Raw genomic sequence first — 20,332 nt, 5'->3', positions numbered from 1 at the left:
CACAACCTCTCTGCTTGTTGCACCAGACCTAGTGCAAAGTGTCTGACACTGGTTTAACTCTTTCTCTTCATCCTGTTTTGCTGGTTCAGTCCTTCCCTTCCAGTTCCCAACCTCTCCCTTGCTTTTAGTCTCTTCTTTCCACCTTTAGTTCTCATTAGGATCCACCTTTTATGAGATGCTTTCCCATGCTTTGCTCAGGCTTTCTTTGATGGGCATCTCCTCTGCTTCCCTTCTCCCACCATATACCCAGCAGAGCATTTGTGATGTGGAAGTGCAACTTGTGCCAGGTTGTGGGGTCAGACATCGATCCATATTTATTCAGGCAGTGTAATCTGGGGGGATGTGGAAAGGTTACACCCTCCTGGTCTATCTGTAGTACAAGTGGGGTGTGTTGCATTGCCCTGGGGAGCACAAACCCTTCTCCTAGGCTTTGCATCTGCCCAACCAGCCTGACTCTGCTGGGGACTGGCATCCCCTGCTTCAAGCACCTGGGGAGAAACATGTTGTTGTGATGCCACCACACCAGCCCTTGCAGCACCAGGGGGATTGGAAGTCCTGGGGCAGCAGGACAGAGGTGACAAATTGCTGTGCATTACGGGGTCTGTCCTGTCCCTCTCGCTCTCCCCATCTGCGTGCCCCCCCGTCAGCCGTTACTCAGCAGGCTCTGCACGTCGGTGGAAATGAGCCTGTTTTTTCCTGTTATCGAGGAAGCAGTTATGACTGTGATGCTCAAGGACAAGCCTGGGCCTCCCACCCCCTCTCTTAACAGCACAACAGAAACCTACCTAAGCCGTTAACTTCTCCGGGCGATGCCAGAGCAGCTTTTGGTTGGCTGGAGGCTGGAGCGATGCCGGGTCTCCCTCCCACCTCCTACCCAATATAAAGCACAGCTCCTCGCTGCTTTTCCAGCCCACAGCACAGGACCGCGGGCAAGGACAAGCCTGGGCCTCCCACCCCCTCTCTTAACAGCACAACAGAAACCTACCTAAGCCGTTAACTTCTCCGGGCGATGCCAGAGCAGCTTTTGGTTGGCTGGAGGCTGGAGCGATGCCGGGTCTCCCTCCCACCTCCTACCCAATATAAAGCACAGCTCCTCGCTGCTTTTCCAGCCCACAGCACAGGACCGCGGGCACAGGTGGTGCCGCAGCTGCCTGTTGCACCCTCCTGCCGTCGCCGTAAGGACCTGATGAGTTGCTGGGTGCCTGGGTGCCCAGGTCTCAGCATGTGCCGGGGGTTAGCCACGCTCCCCATCACTTGCCTGGAAAGGTAAGGGGATTCACCACGCCGCAGTTCTGGGATGCAGAGGGTTGGCTGGAAAAGATTCACCTCACTTTGGAGTGACCAGACCATGTGGTCATGATGTTTCGGTAGAAATTTGGGGTGCAGACCGCAAGGAAACACTCAGCAAAGGATAGTCTGAGTGGTTTGCTTCAGGGCACAGAGGGAGGGGGATAGGGCTGCCCTGCCTGTGTCCGGGCAGAGAAACACACCAGGGTTGTTGTTTCTCTGGCTTCATCTCTGCAGAACTTGCCTCAGGTTGACAGCAGCAGGACTATTTTTGTCAACACGGTTGCAACGTTCAGTGACATGTTGCTCCTCCTGCCAAACACGGCTACAGGGCCCCACGCTGCCGGCTTGACATTTAAACACTTATTTTTATATGAGTGCCTTGGGATGCCTGAACGAGCTGCAGCACACAAATAGCAGGGGGACCCCGGGGAGAGGAGCTGATTTAGCAGCAGCTCCTGCCGTATTGCCGCAGAGACCTCCTGGCAGGGAGGTCCCACCACTGCAGAGCCACGGTGACAGGCAGCCACGTCCCAGGCTCTGGCAGTGGGGACTCTGGCACAGGAGCATCATGCTGCCATTGGGCTCGCTGGGTCTTGAAGCCATGGGGTAAGTGAATGGTGCCACCAAGGAGCACAGCCATCTCCTTGGTGTGGTGGCAAGCTCCTGGTGACTCAGGGGCACCCCCCTCCCCGCCAAAAAAAAAGCAGGGGAGCATCAGCCCAGCAGCAGGGAGATGCTCCTGCTTTGCCGAGCAGAAAGCAATCGCTGTGTTTTTCCAGTGTTTGGAGAGCAGCGTGGCACTGCCGGGAGAGAAAAGGAGCCAGGTTAGCTCCAGGGAGCTGGGGGGAGTGGTGGGGGCTCCAGCTGGGCACTCAGCAGCTGCTCTGCTACCTGCCCCAGAGGTAAAAGCTCCCCGTGCTTTATAAATGCATCTGGCGCTAGCTGGGAAGCGAGCGGGAGGAAACGGTCCCCTGGGCTTAATGCACTGCTGAGCGTGGTTGCCAGGGAGCAGAAAAAGCAATTGAGGGAGCATTTATTTAATACATCAGAAGGCAAGGAAGCCACTGAAGCTGTGGAGCAAGGGCTACCTCTTTGAGCTGCGTTGGGTCCGTGGGGTGCAGCAGCAGCAGTGGTGGTCCCACAGTCCCACCTTTCCCTTTCCTCCCTTCCAGAGCCAAGGACCTGAAGACCCGCTTAGGGATCCTGCTTCATAAACCAGAGCTGAGACACAGGATGGGGACCTCCAGCAAGTTGCAGCTGGGCTCCAGGAGGAGGTAAGGCACGCTCAGCCTGGGACAGGTCCCCATGGAGCAGGCTGTCCTGGGGGATGCTCCTGCCCATCTGCGCAGCAGGGAGGACAGAGCCTGTCTCACCCTCTCCAATGGTCCCACCCCACTAGGCAGGGAAGGCGAATCACTTCCCAGCTCCACCAGTTATAAAATCAGACTGGGGAACTGATGCTCTGGCATTAGGCACAAGAGAGCAGGGCCTTAGCAACAGGCAAGAAACCCAGAGGGCTCCTGCTGTTCCTGCTGCCTCTAGCCACTGCCTGGGACCCACCAGGGAATGCAGGCAGCATTAAAAACAAAATACTTTGCTGACAGCAGGGTGTCTTCTTGCAGAGGAAGGTCCACTGGTCTTGTACTGGCAGAAAGGGTTCCTCTGAGTATCCTCTAGAGAAGTTACCTGGCCAAAGCTGCACTATGGAGCTGAGGTCTAGTGAGCCATTGAGGAAGGTAAAAGAAAGGGAGAAAGGAAAGAGAGTCCACAGGTAATGGACACTGGGGTCTCACTTTGGTTTCCTACTGAGTGTTCTTGCCTCCCTTCTTGCACTGTCTACCATTAATGGGGCTGCTTGACTGAAATGCTCCCATCCTTCGCTGCAGGGCAGGAGAAGTGTTGTTGGCTGGCCAGTGAGCTTTACGTCCTTTTGTCTTTTCCAGAGACTCCTCGCAAGAGGTACTTGAATGGAGGGAGTCCTTCGACCAGCTCCTGAAGAGTAAAAGTGAGTAGGATCTTGTTTTCTTCTCTTGGCGAAGGCACGTAGGACCAGCACGGTCCCAGGGAGCACGGGGTGACTGTACAGTGTACGAGGAAATCTTGTCTCCTGCTCAGACGAGATGCTTTAGGAATTAGGAAGATGGTGTTTCCTGCCCTGACGGAGCTGATGTTTGGGGCTTATTGCCTGGCTTGTGATGCTGTACCCTTTTCTTCTGGCTGGGTGCTTTTTGGGGGGCACGAGTGCTGTCTCACAATGCCTCACTGCTTCCTTGGGACAGGAGCATTGTCGTGGCACCCCGTGTGCAGCAGCCCATCAGGGAGAGCATCACGCCGTGTGCAGCAGCCCATCAGGGAGAGCATCACGCCGTGCCCTGATGGTCCCTTCCTCCACATTGGGGAGAAGGCAGCGTGTCTGCTCTTGGTGTCCTCCTTTGCACAGCAATGCAGTCACCTCCCCACAGGTTTTATTGCTCAGAAAACTGCATTGCTGTTGTCTGTCTGTCCGTTCTGTGCCTCCAGGGATGGCTCTTCCACAGGGAGAAGTAATCCAGCTGTTTTACTTACACGCAGCCATTTTCCCCTCCAAAATTTGCTATTTGTATGGAGATGCACGGGGTTCCCATAAGGTTCTGTCTCCCTCACTGGAGACTCACTGGACCTAGAGAGGGGACCTTTTTTGAGTCCCACATGTAATCCTTTCCTTACGCTGGGCTTTACAGCAAGTGCACAACAGTAGGAGTGCCAAATTTAAATACAAATGTAGTAATCTACCTTAAAAGCTATTCCACAGCAAGAGAAAATCCTTCCACACTACCCATTTGGGGCTAGGTATATTTTTTTTCCAGCCTTCCTCTCATGCTGTGACAGCTAACAAGCATCTCCAGCTTTGTAATTTAATATATTCCCCAGCCTGGCTCTGAAATCGTTGCTGCAATTACTGTCCTGTACTCCTCAGCATCTCGTTCCTCTTAGATCTCAGCTGAGAAATAAAAATAAAGCCATTGCTGCTCGGTTCCTGCAGGCGTGCTGGTGCCTCAGTGGATTTCTCCTTAGGTAGAATTAGCTCTTTTCCAAAGCTGTAAAGAAAATACTCTGAAGCCTCATTACAGAAAGGTCAGATAAATAAAACCAGAGGATTACTTGTCTGTGGGAAAGGATTTTATTGGAGTCTAGAGGCCAATTAGCAGTGTCTCAGAGGGTGGAATTTGCCCAGAGGGAAAGAAAATCTGCAGATGTCATGGTCTGAGCTCCCAGGGCAATGCTCAAAGGCATGTCTGGTGGTCATCGTCCTTTGCCTCCCCTCACTTCTGCTCCGTTAACTGCTCTTCTCTCTCCTCTCCAGGTGGGGTGACTGCCTTCCATACCTTCCTGAAGACGGAGTTCAGCGAGGAGAACCTTGACTTCTGGTTGGCATGTGAAGACTTCAAAAAGACCCGGTCAAAAACCAAGCTGGCCTCCAAGGCCAACAGGATCTTTGAGGAGTTTGTCCAAAGTGAGGCACCCAGGGAGGTGAGAGCATTTTCTGTCTCTGTCATGTGGCGTCAAATAGGGTGGGAATGGAATAAAATATCCTGATGGGTTTATTAAAGTGGGAAGATGTGCTCTTGTTCATGAGAGCTTTAATTTCTAACCTCACGTGGTCTACCAGCATGAGGAGATATAAAGGCTTGTGAGCATCTTCACCCACATCTGAAGATGGTGAAAACAGTTGTCCTCCCACCATGGGAGGGGAGTTAACACCAAGTTAACGTTTGTGGACACTGCTTCCTTGCAGGTGAATATCGACCACGAAACCAGAGAGATCACCCGGAAGAACCTCTCAGGTGCCACCTCCACTTGCTTCAACGAAGCCCAAGCCAAGACTCGCACCTTGATGGAGAAGGACTCTTATCCCCGGTTCCTGAAGTCTGCCTCCTACCAGGACATGACCAAGCAGGCCACCAGCCGCGGCATCAGCAAACGGTCGCATACCTGACCCAAGGCCGAATTCACTGTGGGGGGACGAGCCGGGGGACCAGGCAGAGGCTGAGAGTTGGTTTGCAAGGGCTGAGATCTGCACGATGGGGTTTTGGTTGAATTCCTGGCATTTTAGCAGGATCCCCAGAACCTCAAGTGCTTCCTGCTTCCCACCGAGCTGCTGGGAAGAGATGTCCTCCCTCCCCAGAGGAGTGGAATGGGTGGGAACCCCGTGTCTCCCCTTGCAGCACGCCCAGAGACCTGCACCACCACAGGGACAGAAAGAAATTGGATTTGAGTGGCAAGCCTGGGAAAAGGAGACTGGATTCCCCTGAGCACCCATAACAGAGTTCCCTCCTGCTCTCAAGACCCTTCCTCTGACCTGCAGCATCTGCCTGCGGTTCCTGCAGTGCCTGGGGCAACCCCAGACCTGCCTGCAGGACTTATGAGGGAACATCCAGAATAACATTCCAAAGACTACATGGCATTTTCAGCTGGAGTGACCCTGTGCCTGCCTTCTCCAGATCCCGAGATCCTTCTTCTGCCATTTTGCATGCTCTGGCAGCAAACCTCTGCACCTTCTTCCAGCACAGCGTGTCCCTAGCAGCGGCATTTTTATCCCTCACTTCAGCTACGTGACCTTTAGATTGCTCCTAATCTTAGGTCACCTGCATAACTTTTTTTTTTTTTTACTATTATTGTTATTTATTTCATCATTATTACAATATATATATTTATTACAAGAACACTGCTGAAAGCATACACGCATCCCAGGAGCTTGTAAATGAAATTATTTCAGATATTGTAGCACTTTGCATGCCTCCCACCTGTTCTGTATGATAACCTGAGAGATGAACGGACAGATCCGTAACGTGACCATGGAGCAAGGTACATGGAAGAGCAGCAACGAGCGCCGTGGTCCTGCACAGCTGCTGGAGGGGTGTAAGGCAGCAGGTTTCTGTGAGCTCAGAGGACTGTTGGTGGCAGTAAAAGGATGTTTTGCAGTTCATGCTGTTTCATTTCTCCCCTTAAATAGAGGTTTGTGGAGAACATCTCAGCATGTAGACTTGTTCTTTGTCCTAGACAGAGAATAGCAATGTAAAACATGAGCTTTGGTGAGTGATCCTATTGAAAACTTATTTTTTAAACATGTAGGAGAAGAAACCTGGGGGTTTCTCTTGGTTTAAAATTGGATTTGGTGTTCTCTTGGTTGGTGAAACCAGTCTGTGGACACAGTACTTCACCAGTAACCTGGGGAGTCAAAAGAAACAGCGACATGTGCTGTGAATTCAGCATCTCAGCAGGGTGGCAGGACATTTCACCAGCTCAGACCTGTGGGATGAGCTCTTCAGAAATCCCACCAAGCAGGGATTTCTGGGTCCCACAGCCACCTCAAAAAGCTGTGGGTCCCATTTGGCAGCAATGGTGCCAGCAGCTGCGTGGGTGGGTGATGGGGAGCCCACGAGTGTCATGGGGAATGTACCACCAGTGTCATTTCCTACTGAGACAGCCTGAGGCTGCCACATGTGCCTCCCTTTATCCCTGAAGACCAAACCTGGAGGTCCTTATCCCGCTGGTTCTCACTCCTTGCTGAGGACATTGGCCGGAGCACAGCATCGTTCTGGCTTTTCGCAGCTGTTTTGAGCAGAGCAAGGGACTGAGGAGCAGTTTGGGGACATTATTCTGAGTCCTCTTCCACTTTTCCCCATCCCGGTTCTACCTCTGAGCCTTGGTGGGTCCCAGCTGCATTTACAAGGAGATTTTAGCTGTTTTCTTATTTATTATTTATTTTTACAACTGGAACCACCTTTGTTGTGTTACTGAAGTGAACGACGCACAATGGTCCATTTTCATTATTAACACAATATTGTCATTATAAAATAAAAGCTAAAGAGGAAAATACTGTGACAACGTGATTTTTTTTTTCTTGTTGTTGTTTGTGGGCTTTCAATTATTTTTTACATTCTGATTTTGGATGCCTTGCATAGAAACAAAAGAAGGCTGCTTGTGTTGGATGGTTTGAGGGGCATTTACAGTGGCTTTAAAAGTTGCAGTGTGGTATTTCACTTATTGAAGGGAACTGAACAATTCGCAGAGAGGATGAAAGCAGAAGTTAATTTGTGAATGTATTAAATGCCAGGGTGTTCAGTACTGTTTCTATTGCTTGCTGGTTTCTGAGCACTTCAGAGGACTGCAGTTCCCAATGTCTGTTTAGTTTCAGGAAGACACCGTTGTCTTAAAAACATGGGAGGATTGCAGTTAGGGCTGCTGTTTGCAAAAAAACTGCTTTGGGGTTGCTGTCATAAATAATCTTTGATTTTTATCAATAACTCAGCTGATGATTTAATTTATTCTTATTTTTTTTGAAGTATCTGGTATTAGAGGGAGTATTAGAAAACATCCCACCTCTGTTACAGTGTGTGCTGTCTCTGAGGTCTGAGCAGTCCCCTGTGTCCCTACCAGATGCTTTGGGAAGGCAGAGGGGGGGTCTGTGGTGTGTGCACCTCCAGGGACCACAGGAGCAAGCATACATCCAAGTGTAGCTTGGGGAAGCTTATACCCTGAATAACAACCAAACACAATACATTTTTAGCTGTCTTCTTTCTATTTATTATGTGTTTTGGAAGCCAAAATTAACTGTCCTGTGTCAGTGGAGGAGAGGTTGAGCGGACTGCCAAGGAGGAGTTGGCATCACAGGTGACACCAAGTCAGGAGCACTTAGGTCCCCAGGGGTTACTATCAGCACAAGTCAGCCTCTGTAAAATCCTTTTACAAGCAGCTGTGTCTGTAACGACACCTTATGGCTCTTCTAATACAGCCGCACAGAGTCCAAGGATCATCACTCATCGGAAAATACATCGACTCTTCTCCATCCCTGTTCCTTACAGTTGTCACCCACCATAACTGGAGAAAGGCAGTTTAAAATTCCCCTTCTTTTTTATTCACTATTTAATTAACTGTGGTCTTGTCTTAGAAGACAGGTGACGTGGAATGGCAGCAGCCTGTGTGTATACCTGAGCTCAGTGCATGTCTGAGGGAGGAAATGAGCTGAAACATATCCAGGAAGTATTTAAATTATCCAGCAAGAAGGACTTAGAGCAGTAAAACAGTCTTGAAACAGCTAGAAATATATATTTTTTTTTTAAATTGCAGCTTCTAACTGGAAAAAATGACTATTTTCTCTTGTGTACCTTGAAGTTAATTTAAAACTGATTCTCCGTTAAGAAAATATTTAAATTGACCAACAACTAAGTAAGAAAAATGTAGGTTTAAAATCTTTTTGAGCTTTCTTTAGAAGGAAATTCAGGCCTATGTCCATTCTTGATGGACACGCATGGAAATGGAGGGTCCAGGTTGAGTCTCAGCATCGGTGGTAGCACTCAGACTTCATAGCTGATCCCAGAGCATCCCATTTGCAGTGTAGTTTCACCTCTACAAGACTGAGATGCTTCCCAAAGAGAAAACTCAATCAATAAAATCATGCTCACATCCAGCGTGTCCTCTGCAACTGCTGGCAAAACCCAGTGGTAAGAGAACAAAACCCACAAAAGCACATTGGGAAAGAGGAGCCAAAGCTTCCCGCACCCGCCTTTGGGCACCGCCGGCTGCGGTTGCTTCCAATAAACCACAACCGACATTTCCCAGGGTAGAGGCTGCGAATTTGGAAGCAGCAGAGAAGATTTGAGCTCCGGGGAGCAAATGTGGGGGCTGATGCTGTCCCCACCCCTGGGTTGTGACACATACTTGCTTGAGGGCCAGGTTTCCATGAGCTGGGATAGGGGGTGGATTTATTTGGTGGAAAAAAAATCACCCGTTTCCCTCTGTCCCAGGACTCGGTGTGTTCCCAGCAGTGGCTCAGTGGGGTGGCATCACTGCTCAGCCACCCTGTCTCCTTCTGTGGCCAGGGGTCCCTGCTCTGGCAGGACACAGCAGCTATAGGGCATGTACCTGTGTGCACAAGTGGATCCACAAAGACATATATTTGGGCAGGTGGATGTGCACATATGGATGGATGCTGTTGCACACATCACAGTGGATACACGTGCATAACAACAGACAGATGCAGGCAAGTTCACAGAACCCCAGAATTGCCTGGATTGGAAAAGCCCTTGAAGATCATTGAGTCCCATCATGAACCCAACACTGACAAGTCCCCAACTAACCCATGTCCCTCAGCACTGTGTCTACACGACTCTTCAATCCCTCCAGGGATGGGGACTCCAGCACTGCCCTGGGCAACCCCTTCCAATGCCTGAGAACCCTTTCAGCAAAGAAATTCTTCCTCAAATCCAAACATATGTGTTTGCATGTCCATGTGTGTACATCCATGTTTTGGGTTGTTTTTTGTTTGTTTTTTTTTTTTTTTTAAAGACAGTCTGCAAAGAAATACTATAGAATGTTTTTTCAATGTGTTTTTGCAGGAAGCTCACCAGCAAAGGGGATGACCAGAAGTCATGTGTGATGGCTTTCCATATGGTTCACCTTTCCCCTCACTACATGTGCAGCTAAATGCCAAGGTTGCCAACCCAGTCCAGCTGCGTGCAGGTGATACAGGGCATCCTAACCTAAGAAGTTGGCTTATGTTAGGATCATTTATTAAGAATTAATTTAATAATAATTTAATTAATCAGTTAATAATGAATAGGACACTGTGGTGTTTGAAGTTGTTTGAGGTCACTTTTCTCTGGACCTTAACCAGAGAGAACATATGGGAGTGACTGTATATAGGATGAGTTATATGACAACCTGGCCACCTAATTATCCCATGGGCCAACTTGGCAACAAAACTGACTTTTAGGGTGTCCTGAAGCAAACTGTCTTGGTTATAATACTAAAAATCATGCCCATAGGTCAAGAAGACCCTTGCCCAGGTGAAGATCCTTCCCCTGAACATGTGTAGAAGTACTTAAAATGATGTAACTGATATGGAAATCACCAACCAACCATGAATAGGTGGGAGGTAATAATATGATAATGATTTAAAACGTGTATAAATGAAATAATAAAGCTTGCTATAGGTGTGCCTGATTTGTGGAAAACCCACTGAGCATCCTGTGTAGAATAAACACAAAATCTCTCCTGAGCCTGTGAGATTGGTTAATTGCACGCCAGGTACGGATCTGCTTTTTGGACAACACAGGGATTTTTACCCCCAGGGTGCCTTGGAACTGCAAAGAAATTAATGATAATATTCCTACTTTCTGACACTACTGGGATGCTGAGGGCAGCACTGGGCTCTACAGCCCTCCTGCCTCCCCAGGGCTGGGATGAGCTGGGAATGAGAAACAGCTGGGAGAAGTTCTGCTGGGAAATGCATTTAATCTCAGGTCCTGGGTTGGCTGATCTGGCATGGTTTTGGTGGACCTGCTGTGCTCTCCTCGCCCAGGGACTGGGATGTGGTATCCTGCTTGGTGAGGTCCATGCCTGCTTTGCTGTTGCCCTCACCTCTTTTTCCCAGCCCACTCCTGCTGGCAGATGTGCTGCTCTGGTTTTGTGGTGATGAGGATTAAGTAGAAGGCTAAAAAGGTAGAAAATGTAGATTTAAAAAGTGTAAAAATACTTGACAGTAAAGTGAAATGTGGCTGATGCTGCTGTGTGGACAGCATCACCTGTCCATGTTTAAATTGCATCCTTCTATAGACTATTTTCCAGGGCTGTGTTCCAACACTGTTCCAGTCACATCAGTGTGGCCGAGCATATAAACCCTGGGACATTCCCATTTGGAAATATAATAAGGAAGCAAGTACAAGCAGCATGAAGAAAAAAGCCATCCTACTATTCATAGCTACTTTAAAAATTATTTTGATTTTGGCAGGCAGTTTTTGTTGCCATGTTGTAGCTCATACTTATTTGTGGCTGGTGGCCAGGGTGTGGATGCTTGGAGATGTTATCTCAGGGGAAGAGTTACAGAACAGCTGTAGGTCCATCAGGATAGAGGACAAGGAAAATTTCCTTAATGGTGCCCTTGATTTCCCTGCTGACTGTGTCTCAGCAGCTCTTCTCCTGAGTGAGTCTCTGTGCACTTGGGGGTAAATAAGGACTCTGGCAGAAGAACAAATACAGCAGCCTGTAGGCTACAGGAATGGTGTGGAGAGGAGCTCCCATACTTTAGACAATCTTTAAGGTCCTTCTATTCCCCATGAACTACCTGTCACAAGGATTAAGAGTTTAAATTTATGACTTTATGGAAAGCAATTGGGATCAGGGATGACAGATAGGGAAAATGTACCAGCAAAACCTTCTTTGGTGGGGTACAGTCATGGGATACTTCTACCACAGCACTGGAGATGCAAACACCTCATTCCTAGCATCTGAGGCTTTGGGTTTCTACCATCCTAGGGTTTTTCATCTTCCCACCGTAAGAACATGAACTACTTTAATTAATCAGCAAGCTGAAGAAGGCTTTTGTAGTTGGGTGGCTGGGTGACATGGTATTGTTAGGTATTGTAATGTTGACTCTTTTTTTTGGACGTCTTTACTGTTGGCTCCGAGCCTGTGATGTGCCCCTGCTCTGTTTGTCTCTTTTCCAGCCTGCATATGGGTAGTTAAACACTGGCAGCTACAGCCCCAGCTCTGGTTGAATCAGGAGAGATGTCGAGTTCAGCAGATTTCTGTGAATTAAAATGAGACCTTGACAGCCTTGAGACTGATTTGAGACTGTTCCCTGAGTTTTCATGGTCTTTATCCCCGTGGGGATGTGTTGAGATCTCCTGTGGCAACACAAACACTGTGAAACTGCATCCAGAGCCTGTGGGATGTTCCCAGACCTTGCGGATGTGCTGCATGCAGTGGAGAGCAGAGTGCTCGATGTGACAGTTAGGCACAAAGATGTGACTCCTGCATAGGCAGAGCTTTTGTGAAAGTTGGCATGTAGATGTGAGCAAGCAACGTGGGTGTCCATAAGGATTTGGATATGCACTTAGAACATGTGCAGGTCTGCATCCACACAGCCCTAGAGGCTGGGCTTTTCTGCATCCCTGCCCTTCTGTTTTTATCCAGCCATCTCTCTGTGTTGCCCCAAAAACTGGATCCATCACCTGGTGTGCAAAGCACCGATCCATGTGCAGAGTGGAGGTGTTTTCTTTTATCACATGTGCATGCAGGTACGGGTGCTTGTCCCAAGACAGCACCCAGAGTCTTTAAATTCACACTTATTTATACACAAACATTAATGTATTCAGCATCCTAATACATATATATTGTTATTTTCTTAAATTATTGGTCAATATTTCTTCACCTAGCATGTAAATTAGTAGGCATGCTTGGTCTTGTTACTCTGCCTATTTCTTTTGAGTCAATGGTATGATTTGGGTAGAGGGTCTGTGAGCCAGTGGTCTCAATCTCCCCCTGCCAGAATTAACTTTCCTTTCAGGTCACAGTCTATTGGCAAGTCAAAGCAGCTCATCAGGGTTGGCTGAGTCAGCAATTTATCAGTTTCACTTCTGCTTTTTGATGGCTACATTCTACCTGTCGGACAAAGGTACGTTGTTTAAATCAGAAACCTTGAGCTACCAGTTTTTCTACCTATAGTCCCAGTAAGGATGGGACTATATAAAGGATATTTCTAACAATAATATATACCTGGTTAGTTTAATTTATCTTTTACTGTAACAATTAGCATATATCTAATGGGTTTAATTTTACCTTTTAATTTCTTGACATCATCCCTGTTTACATGCAGGTGCCCAGTTTGTGCATGTACCAACATACTGTGGAAAGCCAGGAATGAATTCACTGGTGTGATTTCATCCCTGTTTCAAGCATGACCTGAATCTTGCAGCTGTCTCAGTTCAGTGGAAGAAGCTGGGGAGGCTGCACAAGTTCTGCAGGCTGGTGAGTTTATCGCAATATTACAGAGCAGGGGAGGAAATTGGGTGACACGTCACAGCCTGTCTTCCTTCATGTATTTCCTGCACAGGCTTTGCAGGCGGAAGGGAAGGGCTGGAGGACTGGGTTGCCTGGAGCTGCACTGTGTTTACAGAGTTGCTTGCTTACCAGCTGGGATATAAAAAGACCTGGAGCTCAGCAGTTCTCTGGGTGAAATTTAGCAGTGTGGCTAATTTCCATATGTGGATGGATTTACCAAAAGGTAAGGAAAAGCTTAAAATAATAATAATAAAAAAAACCCCAATCTCCTCCCCTCCCATCCTGCCAAATATCCCCAAACCCCCTCACTGGTGCATTTAATGTCTCTAAGCCTCCAGCTGCTGAAATGCTGCTGAGCACAGGGTTGTAAACAGGGTCTGTTTGTGTGGGGTGGTATGGAGAGAGCACTTTGCTCATCACCTCTCAGCTGTGTGCTGAAAAAAAGAAAATAAAAAATTGCCATTCACCCTTGGAAAACCCCAGCATCCCCCCCAGAAATGGATAAAGTGCTCCCAGGGCTGCTCCTTCTTGGAGACTTTGCTGGGAAGCAAGTATTACCTGGGGATATTTGCTGGGAAAAAGCAGCAAAGAGCAGCTGCTGAGAAAAGCTGCTCCTTGGCTTTCAAGGGGTTTTAAGCAGTGGCTGGTTTCTGGCTGGGCAGAGGGACCCCTTCCTCACCTTCCCGTGGTGGTGGGTGATGTGGGCAGGGTTGTGTGACTTTGCACATCAGCTGGTGCCCGTGACGTTCAGACACAAAGTGGCTCGTGGCCAAAAGGCCAGTGGGATGGGATGAAAATATTTAAACATTTCCTAGGGTAGAGCATTTCCAGGTCTGCTACTCAGCAGAGGAGGAGGAAGGTGCACAGCCCCTGTCTTCCCCCTCCCTGGGCTTCTGCCTTCCCAACAAGGGCAAGGAATTTGAGCCCCACTGTGCCCAGGGGATGCTGTGAAGCTTTTCCAGCCAGGAAAGTAACATTTAATTTTTTCTTTAATATGTGGCAAAACACGTAGAAGTTACTACAAGGAAATTCATCTAAATCAATTAAATAGAGTATTCATTTCCTGCTGGGTGGAGGGAGAAACCATCCATAACATGGTCCTTGGCTTTCCTGAGGGTAAATTCGTGTGAATTTCTACTTTGGCTTTATACCTTAAGACTTCTCTGTTGCTTTTCTGATTTGCTTAAATAATTTCTTTCCACTTTAGCTTGTCAGACAGTGACTCTTGAAAGCCCTGGTCTCTTGAACCAGCTTTTGCCATCAGGAAAATGGGTATTGGAGCTCCAGGTTTTCTGGATACTAGATAGACATAGATAGATCAGGTCCTACCTGTTTAACCTCTTAATGTTGTCAAAAGCTTAGGAAAGCTTTCTGGTCAGGTAGGGTCTCCTAATTGCCCACAGAAGAAGGAGGGGTTAAGGTTGGCTTTCTATCTCATTCCAGGTGTCAGATAAGGGGTTTACCAGGACTGTGTGTGTGGCTCTTGTCCAAAACTGAAGGGGAATGCCCACCTCTGCCTGCCTGCTGCGTTCTCCACCTGAAAGCATTGCTGGTAGCTGGCTTATTAGGTAACCTGTAATAAGTCTGAGAAAATATTTATAGCAAGAACCCCCTGGGTTCTCCCCAGGCACGTCCCCAAGGGACACCTGCTTGGGCTACGATCTGTCCTGAGAGCAAACGTGATGAGTACATACATCTGGGTAGGTGCTAAAGTTGTACTTCTCGCCAGGCCTTGGCTCTCTGGGCTGGCACTGGCATTGCTGTCCTTAGTGCCCCCTCACAGAGACCTGCAGGACATCAAATGTAAAGGGTGAGGTTTCACAGCCTAATAAAACAAGATTTTCTGTTTATTAATTAGGTGAAGACCGCGAAGCCCTTAAAGAGCAGCCTGTCCTACCTAGTGTGTTTTGTCAGCCAGACTCAAGACCATCCCCCACAATTAAGGCACTGAGCATCACACCTCTCCCATCCTTCAGTGGGATCCCTGGATTCAGCTGAGGAACATCAAAGGTGTGGAGCCCTTCCTCTGACCATGACAGAGCCCACAGCTTGCAACCAGCAGAAGCCATCTACCCCTTCTAGCATGGAGACAGCAGAAGACCTTGCCTTGAAGTTAAATGCTGCTGTGAGGGAGAGTAATATAAAAGATGTGCTGGAGCTGCTGGAGAAAGGGGCAGATGTGAACTCCAAAGCAGAAAGTGGCTGGACTCCACTGCAAAGCGCTGTGCAAGCTGATGATGAGGACCTGGTCCGGCTTCTGCTGGACAAGGGTGCTTGTCCACATGCCAGGAAGGACAATGGTGGCACTGCATTTACTGAGGCAGGGATAGTAGGAAATGTGAATATACTGAAGCTCCTCCTTGATCATGGGTTAAATATTAATGACCATGATGACAATGGCTTCACAGCTTTCATGGAGGCTGCGTGGTATGGGAAGGAGGAAGCCTTGAAATTCCTGTATAGCAAAGGAGCAGATGTGAATTTGAGGAGGGTAGTTAGTGAGGAGAAAGCAAAACTGCATAAAGGAGGTGTGACGGCACTGATGGATGCTTGTAAGGAGGGCCACTTCTCAGTTGTAAAAATTCTTGTAGAAGAGATGGGGGCTGATGTGAACATTTGTGACAACAAAGATAGGAATGCCTTGATCCACGCCCTTGAGAAGGGTTGTGTCAAGGAAATGTACGAGTCAGCTGTCTCCATAGGCCTATTCCTGATGGACCATGGTGTTGATGTGACCAGCAAAGATGAATGTGGGAAAACAGCCCTCATCCTAGCTGTTGAAATGCGGAGCCTAGATCTGGTGAAAGCTTTATTGGAGAAGGGTGAAATAGACATTGATGATGCTGATGAGGAGGGCAACACAGCACTGATGGTGGCTGTAGAGAAAAATGATGAGAGTATAGCAAAGTTGTTGTGTGAAAAAGGAGCAAGGACTACTGTTGGGAACCTTATTGCTGTTGCAAATAGGAAACGTGCTAATAACATGGTACGTCTTCTTCGCATGTATAATGCCAAGTTTGTTCCAGAAACCCATGAAGACTGGGAGCCAAACAGCAAACGCTGGAGGGACCAGCTGAAACAACTCTATGAACTATATCGCCCTATGATTGGCAAACTGAAAACATTTCAATACATCCAGCAGAGAATTCGAAACACTTCCCAAGGTGGCATCTACCTGGGGCTCTACAATGGCACCGAGGTAGCAGTAAGAATAAGACGCAGTACAGAGGGTGACAAAGAGAAAAGCTTCTTCGAACAATGTGCTAACTGTGAACACCTTCTGAAGCTCTTCCAGTTTGAGAAGGCAAGAGGCTACATGTACTTGTGCTTCCCACTCTGGGAGAAAGACCTTGAAGAACATCTGCAGGAACCAGATGGCTTACAAATAGATTACAAAGATGCACTGAGGATGATCTTCCAGGCAGTGAGAGAGCTACACTCCCTTGGATTTGCTCACGAGGATCTGCATCCCAGCAACTTTTTCATAGGTTATCTTTTGCTTTCTCAATGTTTTCATTTTCTTTTCCTGTTGCCTGTAGTTTAAGAGAAGAACATGCTTTGTAGCTGCTTGTAAAAAAACAGATATGAAACACCATTGCAGGTGTCTTTATGCAGAACAAAGTGTCTGTGGCATTAGCTCTCCTCTTTGGATAAGTATAGATATTTAGGTTCCTGCTCTGGCAGGGGGATTGGACTAGATGATCTTTTGAGGTCCCTTCCAATCCCTCACATTCTGTGATTCTGTGATATGTTTGCAGACAACTACAGAGAAGTGAACAGAACAGCTTTCATGTCTTATTAGATCTTCCCTCCTTTCCAGGGCTTTGCAGACAGATCAACCCACAGCAAATCTCTTCAAAGAATTGTTTTGTAAAGAAAGGGTGATCTAGAAGTCAGTGACAGACTGTACCAAAGTTTTCCACCATTAATTTGGTAATGATTTATCTTATTTCCTCAGATTTAGATGGCAAAATTTACTTGGCGGACTTTGATAACAAAAGAAAGTTGATTGAAGGCAAAAAAGAACTTGTAAACTCAGATTTAGAGGTAACTTCCCTGCAAATTAGCCCATGCTTTAAAATTTCAGGTTTGCCTTGATATTTTCTGTTGCTGTGAATCTTAAGGGAAGCCTTTCTGCCTCCTCAACTAGAAAACACCTTGATTTTTGGGAAAGCCCATATAACAGTAGACTCTGCATAAGAATGCCAGTGTTTAGGATGCAAGGCTGTGGCTGGTGCTGGGATATCCACAGATATCCTGTGAGCATGGCTATGGTGCCTGTCTCCTCTATCTTTGGGCCCACAGCTTCAACATTTGTGTGTATTTATATACTGCTGCACACCCATAAGTGCATGTGTGGGTTCACATACACAGTTTCCTCATTGAGGAGTACTAGTCCTCTTCTATTTTTTCCAGTTTCTTGCATCTGGCACGTGAGCAGTGATGTGTTTCTTTGCAGGCCCTCAGCAGGCTTGTGCTGTATGTTTTAACAGGGGGTAGGAAACCCCTTCAGCAAGTCAGTACCAAGGATTTGGCTGCTGATTCCCCAGATTATAAGGAGGCTCTGGACCTTGTAAGTAGCCTGGTCTCTCATGATGAACGAGGCTTGGAAGGTTTGAGCAAACATCCCTTTTTCTGGAGCAAACAGATGTAAGTGCTGGGAGTACAAAGGAAAAGCTTTGAGTATGGGATTTGCCTCTACTGCTGGGAGCAGTGATGTCCTGTTGCAGCTAACGAAGCTCCTCGTTCCACAGCAGGTTCAAATTCCTGAAGAGTATATGGAATAAAATCAAAGATCTCAGCAACCGAAAAGCTATCTTTCAAACTCGTAAAGCTACTGAACGCTTTCCTTATCCACAGTGGACCAAGCAGGTAATCCTCTTCTCTTTGGATGGGTATGAGGTTTGAGCTAGACATTTAAGCAGAAGTTTTTCCTGAGTGTTTCACAGGCTCTGCTTAAAACCAAAGCTGGAAAAAGTAGCCCCACACAAATACAGATAATTGGGGAAATGATTAAATCTAAGCTGCGCAGTCAAAATACACCAGACTGAAGACACTGTTGCTAAAGGGAGCTCTGCTGATGAGGATGGTAGTAGGGGATGGTCGTTATAGAATTAGCTGGCAAAACCCCAAGAGTGTTTGATGGTGACCCCTTAAGAAAAGGCCCTCTGGCCCTTGTTGCCAGCAAATTTCTGGCAGAAGTGTTTTGTTAGATTGGCTCAAAAGCAGTGAGACCAGGCCTGCAAGTAGCATCCTGGAAAGATGTGCTGCATGGTTTGAGATCTGACAGCCTCGGTTCAGTACAGCAGTCCATGTGGTCCTCTCGACAGTGGCACAGTTGGATCAAGATTCCCAAGTCCCTCCTGCACTCCAGCCATGCACAAACATCTCCTGTGCCATGTTGACAGTCCTAATATGAATGTCATGCCTTGGCAAGGCAGGAGAGGAAACACTTAGCAGAACCAAGGGGTCTGTATGGCGCATGCCCTACATGCATTTATCATGATTTATCAATGCAAGATGATGTCCCTGCAGAAAGGATGCAGCTGTGGTGAGTGGAGGTAGGTGTGCTGCTTTTGTGGTGTGCAAAAGGTGGAGAATAATCTATGTGCTTGCTTTTTTTTTTTTTTTTTCCCCCCCCAGATTGACCAAGATGTTTTGGTTATCATGAAAAACCCTAGGAAAGGAAGATCATTTGAATATAGCAACGATGTCACCGACCTACTGAGGTTCATCAGAAACCTGGATGAACATCCAGATACCAGGTACATGTTCATATCCTTGCCCCTGGCACAGTTGCAGTACAGGGACCATCTGGGTATCTGCAAGTGTCAGTGAGTTTGAGAGCAAAATCTTTTCCAGATGGTTTTCCAGAAGGGTGAACACAACTGGAATGTGGGAGAAAGCCCCACTAACGAGATGAGTTTTAACAGACTATCTCCTCTGGCAGTGCAGTAGAGTGTGAAAGGTTGTATGTCACGGCAGCAAACAGTCTGGAGTCAGACCTCAATGTCATCTTCTTGAGGGTAAGAAAAGGAAGTAGACCTCAGATTTTGAAGCAAAATCTGTTTCCCAGATCATCTCCCACAAATTAGTACCTTCAACCAGAGTCCTCCAGAGGGATAGCAGCAGCTTCAGAGAACGGGTGGCAGCTCACTCTGCATCCTTGCCTCTGCAGAGCAGCCTGTGGGGTGGAGAGGTGTCTCTGCCAGCTAAGGCAGGTCATGGCTCTACAGCAGAGGACACTGTGAATGTGTCCTTCTTGGCTGTTATTTTTGCTACAGGTTGGTGTTTCTTATCATGACTCCAGGAAGGTTTTTAGAACACCCTTAAATATTTATATCATCCTTTACGCTTTTGAAAAGCCTCCTTATCTACCTTGCTAGTATTTCCAAAGTGCTGTTGTTTACTGTGCTGAAGTACTTTGAGATATGGATCAGGAAGCACCATCCTGTTAGAAGATCCTGTTATGAGGTCCTGACTCCTAAAGAGCTGCCAGAGTCTTCAATCCTCTACAGTCATGAGGGCTTAATGTGAGGTTAGAGCTGGTGTTAACTTCTAGTGATGGTTTCATTGACGCTGGTGGCCAGCACTGCTCTTCAGTGAAGATGCAGGTGGGATTAGGCAGATGGAGGTGCTGAAGGAATGGCAAAAAAATGGATTGAGTAGCTTAGGGAAGGTATAGAAAAACTGCAGCTCAAAGATTTCTAGGAAACCTTCCTCTCTGGCTTTTTCTCTGTAAGGGAGGAACCAGGGTATCCTGGACACTTGACTCCTTGGGCAAATTTTAAAAATCCATTTTTTTTTTTTGTTCTTTTTCAGCATCAGCAACATAATAGGAGACCATGCTGAGTATTTCTTGGAGGTTTTTCCAGCACTTACCATTTATGTCTACAACAGTTTACGCCGGAATCCCAAATATAGTCACTTTGCAGACATTCAGGACCATTCTCCATAGGATGTCATTGCCTTCTATCCTGTGTCTGAACCCACCATTGCTGCCTCTTTTTATTCCCTATTTCTTCATCTGCAAAAGAGATGAAGAAAGTGGGTAAGAAGATGAGAGAGAGCACATGCAGGGACAGAGCATGGAGGACTTGGACTAAGAAATGAAAGATGCTTCAGAAGTGTTTGGTGCAGCAACCATGGGCTTTGGAGAAGAATCAAGCTGTGTGCCAGCCCAGATCCCCCTTGACTAGCTCCATCTCTCTGGGCTTAT

The 20,332-nt window shown here is 47.4% G+C and overlaps 2 protein-coding genes across 3 annotated transcripts; both read left to right on the top strand.

The window, feature by feature from the left end:
* Positions 1-1,179: 1,179 nt before the first annotated feature.
* RGS16 (regulator of G protein signaling 16) lies at positions 1,180-8,924 on the top strand. 2 transcript variants are annotated; one of them, XM_010164591.1, is made up of 6 exons: positions 1,180-1,266; positions 2,463-2,564; positions 3,234-3,295; positions 4,634-4,800; positions 5,066-5,277; positions 8,877-8,924. In XM_010164591.1, the coding sequence occupies exons 1-5, from the start codon at positions 1,187-1,189 to the stop codon at positions 5,264-5,266; spliced, it is 612 nt and encodes a 203-aa protein (XP_010162893.1). In that variant the 5' UTR covers positions 1,180-1,186; the 3' UTR covers positions 5,267-5,277; positions 8,877-8,924. The 2 variants fall into 2 exon arrangements, with proteins under 2 accessions (XP_010162893.1, XP_010162892.1); XM_010164590.1 differs by lacking the exon at positions 8,877-8,924 and having other exon boundaries at positions 5,066-5,310.
* Positions 8,925-15,175: 6,251 nt separating this feature from the next.
* On the top strand, positions 15,176-20,071 carry RNASEL (ribonuclease L). The gene is made up of 6 exons (XM_010164589.2): positions 15,176-16,601; positions 17,072-17,160; positions 17,573-17,763; positions 17,868-17,985; positions 18,757-18,878; positions 19,936-20,071. Exons 1-6 carry the CDS (start codon positions 15,197-15,199, stop codon positions 20,069-20,071), a joined length of 2,061 nt encoding a protein of 686 aa, XP_010162891.1. The 5' UTR covers positions 15,176-15,196.
* The last annotated feature ends 261 nt before the right edge of the window (positions 20,072-20,332 follow it).

Source organism: Antrostomus carolinensis, unplaced genomic scaffold (genome assembly GCF_000700745.2).
Source record: "Antrostomus carolinensis isolate BGI_N321 unplaced genomic scaffold, ASM70074v2 scaffold24703, whole genome shotgun sequence".
Lineage (NCBI taxonomy): Eukaryota > Metazoa > Chordata > Aves > Caprimulgiformes > Caprimulgidae > Antrostomus > Antrostomus carolinensis.
This window is presented reverse-complemented; position numbering and strand designations above follow the sequence as displayed.